The sequence below is a fragment of the Citrus clementina genome, unplaced genomic scaffold, assembly GCF_000493195.1.
Source record: "Citrus clementina cultivar Clemenules unplaced genomic scaffold, Citrus_clementina_v1.0 scaffold_2, whole genome shotgun sequence".
Taxonomy (NCBI): domain Eukaryota; kingdom Viridiplantae; phylum Streptophyta; class Magnoliopsida; order Sapindales; family Rutaceae; genus Citrus; species Citrus x clementina.
This window is the reverse complement of record NW_006262688.1, coordinates 18,060,550-18,067,884: the sequence shown is the minus strand read 5'-3', so window position 1 is coordinate 18,067,884 and position 7,335 is coordinate 18,060,550. Positions and strand designations below refer to the sequence as shown.

Genomic DNA, 7,335 nt, shown 5'->3' with positions numbered 1-7,335 from the left:
CATCCTTACCTCTTGAGAGCTCTTTTGCGGATGAGTTAGGCTTCGGCCAAGTTGATACCAGTCAGACAACCACTGCCACCCAATGGTGAAGCCACTCCTTGGCTATAAAGCAAGATGAACTGTGGATGGTACGATCGATTTCAAGATCCTATAAAGAGGTGAGTGCAGAGTATACTCGTTAAAAGAGATTGATGTGAACTATTATGAGAACCTATTATCCTTCCCTAGGGGAATAAAGAAAAAGAGAGAATTTTTAGTGAGTCATAATATTGGAAAACTCGGATTACTATTTCCAAAAACTGTTCTGAGTACAACTGAGGATTAAGTCTCCTTATACAGGAACATTTCAAGGAAGAGGACGAAACAAGCCATATCCTCTTTTTCAAAAGCAAAAAGGAAAAAGCAAAAGCAAAAGATTCCCGATAGGACAAGACCCCTGTCTTTGGGAATTTAGTTAAAGACAAAGCAAAAGGAAGATGCTTTGAAGTAAAGATAAAGTAAAACAAACACTTTGCTTTTACGAAAGCAAAAACAATCATTACAAAAAGCAATTATTATAAAGTAAAGTGCCCTCAAAAGCTATGCGAGGGAGATAGGTTGTCAACATCACTATCAACTTCTCCAAATGGCACTTGCCACCACTGTTGGTTTTCATAACAAGGTCTGGTAGGTGAGCCTGTTAGTGTATCTGTCATCATTGGTAGAATAGTACTTGTAGAGGGTGCATGTGAGTCTGTCGGTGGGGTTGTGTTCGAGAAAGGAGCATTGGATGCTTCAGAAGGATGAAAGGTGAGGTGAATTCTTCCCATGGGTCTTGCGAATCTTAAAACAAGATATCTGTAAAATTATGCTTTTCTTTCTTAATCAAAATTCCAGAGGGAGGAGGATTACTGGATGTTGGGATAGTCATGAGTTCATGCTGTGGTCAAAGGGAGGTGTGCTGGATGTCAGTAGGAGGAGACTGGACATTATTTAACTCAAAGAGGTATTGTCTTATGGCAGAAACAAGGTTTGGGTCTTGATCCAGAGGAAAACTATGAGGAACCGTCTTCCACTCATAGGCTTGGTCCTGAGTCCAAAAGAGTTTGGTAACAAGATGTTGGAAATAAGGACGATGGATAATGAAGACTGAGGTGAATTGTTCTCCTTCTTGGTTAGGAAGGAGAGTGATATGATGATGTTTGATGATGATATCAAGTTGTTTCCTCCACCAGGAGAGAATAGAAAACTATTCAAAAAGAGTCCATGTAAGAGAGTTAGCCTGGGTTGGATCAGTGAGACACCAAAACAAAGGATATATAGGAAAGACTAATTTAGTGGCATGTAAGACAGTGAGACACCATACATACCACAATTCGTCTTCTATGATAACCCTGGAAGGATTGATCTTTAGGCCTGTAAGGAAGAGGTGATCCGAATGAAAGGATGGGAATCTGATTATCTAGGTGCGATAGATATTAATGAAATATTGAAAAATAATTTTTTTTGCAAAATCTTGGATCTGGTAAGGACTGGAAAAAGTAAGATGCAAAGAAAAGACCTTTTTTTTTGTCAAGGCTATGGTGGGAAGAGTAGAATCCATGAAGATGACTGGAACTTAGGAGAAAGAGACTTTGAGAGTTGGAGAGGTAGGTCTAGACAAGAGATCATGGATGAGGTTCTGGTCTCCCTTTATATGCTGGACTGTGAAGTTATACTTTGAGAACCAAGTCTTAAGTTGGAGGAGATGCTTGTTTGGAAGGACCTTATTTTTTAATTCAAAGATTTTTTGAAAGGATGAATTGTCTAATCTAACAAGGAAATTATGGCCAATAAGATGAAATTCAAAATTTTTGAATTCCATATTTAACAGCTAGGATTTCTTTGTAGATCACATGGTAGTGTTTTTTTAACTCCTTGAATTGTCCGCTTGCATGAGCACAGTAAGATTCTTTTCCATCATGTTTTTCTAAAAGGACGGCCCCCCAGTATTATCACTTCAATCAGTCTGCAGAATTTGTTAACCATCAGTGGGGATTCTCAAATGAGGTGGATGTTGGGCGATAGTTTTGAGATGTTGAATGGCAGTAGTCTGAGAGGGGCCCCAAGGTGGGGATGATTTCTTGAGCATTTTTTAAAGCTAGCTGGTATGCACTACTACATATGGAAAGAATTCTCGAAGGTAATTGATAATACCAAGGAACTATTGAATATGCTTTTTTGTCAAATGTTCATCTGGGAAATGAATAAGTTCCTGGCTATGTGTGGTCCAGGACTATAGTATTTTTCTTTTAGAGTCATGCCAAGAAAGGTAACAGTGTTTTGGCCTAGGATACTCTTTTTGTCAGACAATATTATGCCATGTGTTTCCACTATCTCAAGAAAGTGGGAAGTAATTATTGATGAGAATCATGATCTTTGGAAAATGATAGCACGTCATCTATATAGACAAGTGCATGATGAATGATTGGTTCAAAGATCTTGATCATAGCCTTTTGGAAAAGTGAGGGGGCTACCTTAAAGTCGAATGACATTACTTTCCATTGGTAATGGGCATTTGGTATGCAAAAAGCTGTTTTAGGTCTGTCATCTGGATGGATTCCTAATTGCCAGAAACTTGCTTTAAGGTCGAATTTTGAGAAGACCTTAGCATTTTGGATATGGACGAATAAGGATTGGATTTTTGGCAAAGGGAACTTATCATCTTTGAGAAAACAGTTAAGAGGCTGGTAATCAATAACAAGACGTTTTTTGCCTATAACTATTTCAAACATTTTTTCCACATAAAAGGCTTGACAAACCCATTTTGAATTTGCAAGCTCAATGAGGTCTTGTTTTAACAACTGGGAACATTCCTCTTGGGCTAGTTTCAGGTCGGTTGGAGTCATTCCTGGATGGGTAGCCTTGGTTGGGTTAATGTCTTCGTTAAGCTTAAAGGGGAGCTTAATGAAGAAATTCTCATTCTTCGATAACGGGGTAGGATGATGAAATTGACTATGATTTTCTGAACAATGAAGAAAGAAACGGGACTTGAGAGGATTATATGAAGGTGGAGAGCTTGTGACAGAGAATAATTTCAGGGAATCTATATAAGGTTGAAACATCTGTTTGTAACGGATTCCTGAGGCTGTTATATGGAGCCTTTTAACTAGGTGAAGAACATCAAACCCAATTAAAAGATCTTTGTCAGGAAGATTGGACCCAACAAGCTTAGTCCAAAGGACACATCTTGGAAAGAATTGAATACCAACGGGTTTTTTGGTAATCAAATTTGTATGAAACAATTCTCCATTGGCAGCCTTGAAATATTCTGTATGCTTTTCCCAAAAATGGGATGGAATGATTGAAGGATTAAGCATACTTTTTTGAGCTCTAGTATCAACAAAACCAATGATGGGAACTGGTTTGTCAAATCTTCCAGAGAGAATGAGGATTTTAATTGAAGGGATGGGAATGACTGGTTGGACTTTCTGAATTTGTTGGACAGTTTTAATTACAGAAACATGTTCTGCCTCAGAATGATTATCTTTTTCAGCAAGAAAAAAAGCTGTTTGTTCATCATAATCTTCTTGCTCAGAAAAGAAGGATTCAACATCATCACTTTCTGAAAGTAACATGGAGTCCTGGAGATGCTCAATAAGCCTGACAGACTTTGTTGGTCTGTTTGGACAATTTTTCGTGAAATGCCCTTTCTTTTTACAAATAAAACAACGGCTGCTCTTAGATTTAAAGGACTGGTCAGGGTTCTTTTTTCTGAAAAATTGATAAGATTTTTTGGTCCTGGAAGGTGTATGGCTTTTCTTTTCTGAGTTTCGAAATTTCTGGAAATGAGATTTCTTTTTGGTTGAACAAGTGCAATCCTTCTTACTTTTGCACTTAATGGCAAAATGGGGTTTTTTACATGCACTTTTGAATGGCTGCTTGTTTTCTATGGGGTCTTTGAAGAATTCCTTCTGTTCACAAAGTCTTTCGAGACAATTGATCGCTAACTGATAAATTTTTCCTAAGGAGAGGTTGGCGATGTCTAGTTGGTGAATTGTGAACTGCCTCTGAAGTTCTGGTTGAATTTCCTTCGGAAGAGATGCTACAAAGACATGCTTTAATGAAGGATAATTAAAACCATTGAGCTTGTAATACATCGTAGACATTCTCTTATAGTGAAAATCCAGATCTTTTATCTGGAGAGAGCAACACTTCATTAGATGGAATTCTCTTCTGGTTTGTTCATTAGCAGCTGTGGCTTCCCCAAGGAACTATGTGCTTGAATCACTTGGGGTTTTCGGTATGGACCCAGACTTTCAAACCAATCCTGTAAAGATCCAGTGAAACGAGAACTAAACTCCTTAAGGACTGTTTGGGTTGTTGCTCCAGTTCTGAGCATTTGAATCTCAATCCAGGGAGAAAATTCTTGAAATCTAGCTTGCCATTTTACTTTTGGAATATCATCAAAAGTAAACCAAGGGCCATTGGAAGGTTTAGAAGGAGAATTTTCTTGATGAGGTGTAGGATTAGGCTCTGATACCAGTGGGTAGTTGTACGTGGCGTTGTTTACACCAGATCTACAACAGAACGAAGTCTGTCCTTAGGGCCAGTAGCCCGCAAGTTCTGGTTTCCAGCCGATATACACTTATCCAATTAATACCAAATCTAAAATCATACTTAAAAATAGTTTTTCACGATACCACCCGAAAACTTGGCACTCATGGCCTTCAAAGAGGGTGAACATTGTGAGAAAATACTGTCAGTTTATAAAATCAATTTTGGAGGATAAAAACAGGACCTTTCTGATGCACAGGATCCTCAGGCTTGAGGCAAGTGCAGAGCATACTCAGTTTAGAAATTTTGAGGTGAACGTATCATTTTTAACTCAAATAATTTCTTTGATTCCTAGAAGAGAGAGAGAGGTTTAGGGAAACATAATGTATACAACTTAAGCTTTTATTTTCAGATCGGCCCCCTTACAATTGAGACCAAAGGTGCCTTATATAGAGGATCATTAAGAACAGGACCTCTCGAATGATCATATCACATAGCACACCTTTCTTTGAAAGCAAAACATGTCGATAAGGACTTTAACAAAAGTAAAGCATACTTACAAGGACTTTAACAAAAGTAAAGCATACCGACAAGGACTTTAACAAAAGTAAAGCATACTGACAAGGACTTTAACAAAAGTAAAACACACGACAAAGACTTTAACAAAAGACAAACATGAGTCACATGGGTTATTGCATCAAAAGTTGTGTGAGAGCGACAAAATGTCATTATGGAGTGGATGGATAGCGCGATGGTGACACGTCTCCTATTTCTGTCTCATATTATCGCTTGTGCCGATGCCTCTGTCTCTGGTCGAGATACGCCTCAGCTTGCTGATACTTTTCTTCATCAGCTTCAGACATGTATTGTGAGGTAGATGCAGCAGGAGAGTCGGGGTTGGTGACAGTATAATGGGGAGTGTCAGTATGGAGAATGGACTGAAAGTCTTCCCATGGGTCCTGAGCGTCTTGGAATAAGACATTAGTGTAGTCAGGACGTTGTTCCATGACAAGGATTCCTTGAGGACTTGAACTTGAACCTGAAGTACAGCCTTGTGTTTTTGGAATGATTTCAAGGGTGTGTGATGCTCCAATGGAGGTGTGGTGAATGTGTGTGGCAGGTGGAGGAACATTGTTAAGTTCCATAAGATAGGCTTTGAGAACAGAGGTGACCGATGTATCATGGATGAGGGTATAAGGATGAGGGTAAGTTCTCCATTCATATGCCATGTCCTGTGTCTAGTAGTCCCGTGTTTCTGGATGCTGGAAATAAGGCCTGTGGACGATGAAGACCGTAGTCCACATGTTAGCTTCTTGTTCTGGCATTTTGTCTAATCCATGAAAGGTACACAAATGTTGGAGTTGATGGCGCCACTAAGTGAGGGGGGAATACCATTCAAAGAGAGTCCATAGAAGGTCTGGTGAGACCTCTGGAGTGATAAGGTGAGTCAGGACTAGTTTGATGGGAAAAACTAGCTTTGTAGCATACAAGGTGGTGAGACACCACATATACTAAAGCTCATCTTCAGAGATGGACAGAGAGGATAGAGTGAGGCCTATGAAAAACAGGTGCTCCATGCAAAGATTAGGAAATCAGTCAGGTTTTTTGGTCTGAACATTAAAGAAAAACCGGTAAAGAAACTTCTTTACAAAATCTTGCAATTGGTAAGCCGATTGGAAAGAGATGTTCATGGAGAAATTTCTTTGGTTGAGAGCTTTGAAAGGAAGTTGGCGATTCATGGCTATAACTGGAATGGTTTGAATCGAGGAGATGAGTGCAGGTTTATTTATAGCTGGACGGGTGAGGAAGTCTGGAATGAGGTTTTGGTTGCCTTTTATGTGTTGAACAGTGAAATCATATTTAGCAAACCAGGTTTTGAAGCTGAGTAATTACTTGTTAGGTAGCAATTTGTTCTTGAAGTCAAAGATGCGGGGAAAAGAAGAGTTATCCATGTTGATAAGGAATTTGTAGCTGATGAGATGGAATTCAAAATTTTTAATTCCATATTTGACTGCCAAAATCTCTTTGTAGATTACATGGTAGTTCTTTTCAGAGTCTTTAAACTGTCCACTTGCATGTGCACAGAAATGACACACGCCATTGATGTCTTCAAGGAGAATGGCACTCCAATAGTCATCGCTGGCATCAGTCTGGAGGATACGTTGTCCACTTGTGGGAATTCGGAGTGGAGAAAGTGATTGTGCTATCACCTTTATCTGCTTGACAGCTTCTGTCTGAGTAGGGCCCCATGGAGGGCACTGTTTTTTTAGCATGCATGACAGCTGGCTGGTGTGGATTGCAACTTTTGGGATAAAATCACGGACATAATTAATAATTCTGAGGAATTGTTGTATCTGGTTTCTGTTGAGATGTGTGTCCGAAAACTTTAATAATTCGATTGCAATATGGGGACCAGGCTGATACTGGCCGTCTTTAATCACCATGCCAAGAAAGTCAATTGATTCCTTTCCTATGCTGCTTTTCTTTTCGGAAAGCATGATGCCATGTGCCTGCACAATGTGAAAGAAATCCAAAAGGAGCTTCTGGTGGCTCTCATGGTCAGAAGAAAATAACAAGATGTCGTCAATATAGACCAATGCATGATGGAGAATAGGACTAAAGATTTTTGTCATGGCTTTTTGAAATAAAGAAGGGGCGACTTTAAGACCAAAAGGCATAACAGTCCATTGGTAATGGGCATCAGGAATGCAAAATGCAGCTTTTAAATCAAACTTAGAGAAGATACGAGCCCCTTGAAGATGAACAAATAGGGTCTGGATTTTTAGAAGGGGAAACTTATCATCTTAAGAAAAGAATGAG

The 7,335-nt window shown here is 39.2% G+C and overlaps 1 protein-coding gene across 1 annotated transcript; it reads right to left on the bottom strand.

The window, feature by feature from the left end:
- Positions 1-2,375: 2,375 nt before the first annotated feature.
- Positions 2,376-4,118, bottom strand: LOC112100935. The gene has a single exon (XM_024190815.1). The coding sequence runs from the start codon at positions 4,116-4,118 to the stop codon at positions 2,376-2,378; it is 1,743 nt and encodes a 580-aa protein (XP_024046583.1).
- Positions 4,119-7,335: the final 3,217 nt, after the last annotated feature.

Excerpts from the sequence above, each read along its gene's own strand:
- LOC112100935 (XM_024190815.1), bottom strand. The coding sequence starts at position 4,118 with ATGTATTACAAGCTCAATGGTTTTAATTATCCTTCATTAAAGCATGTC.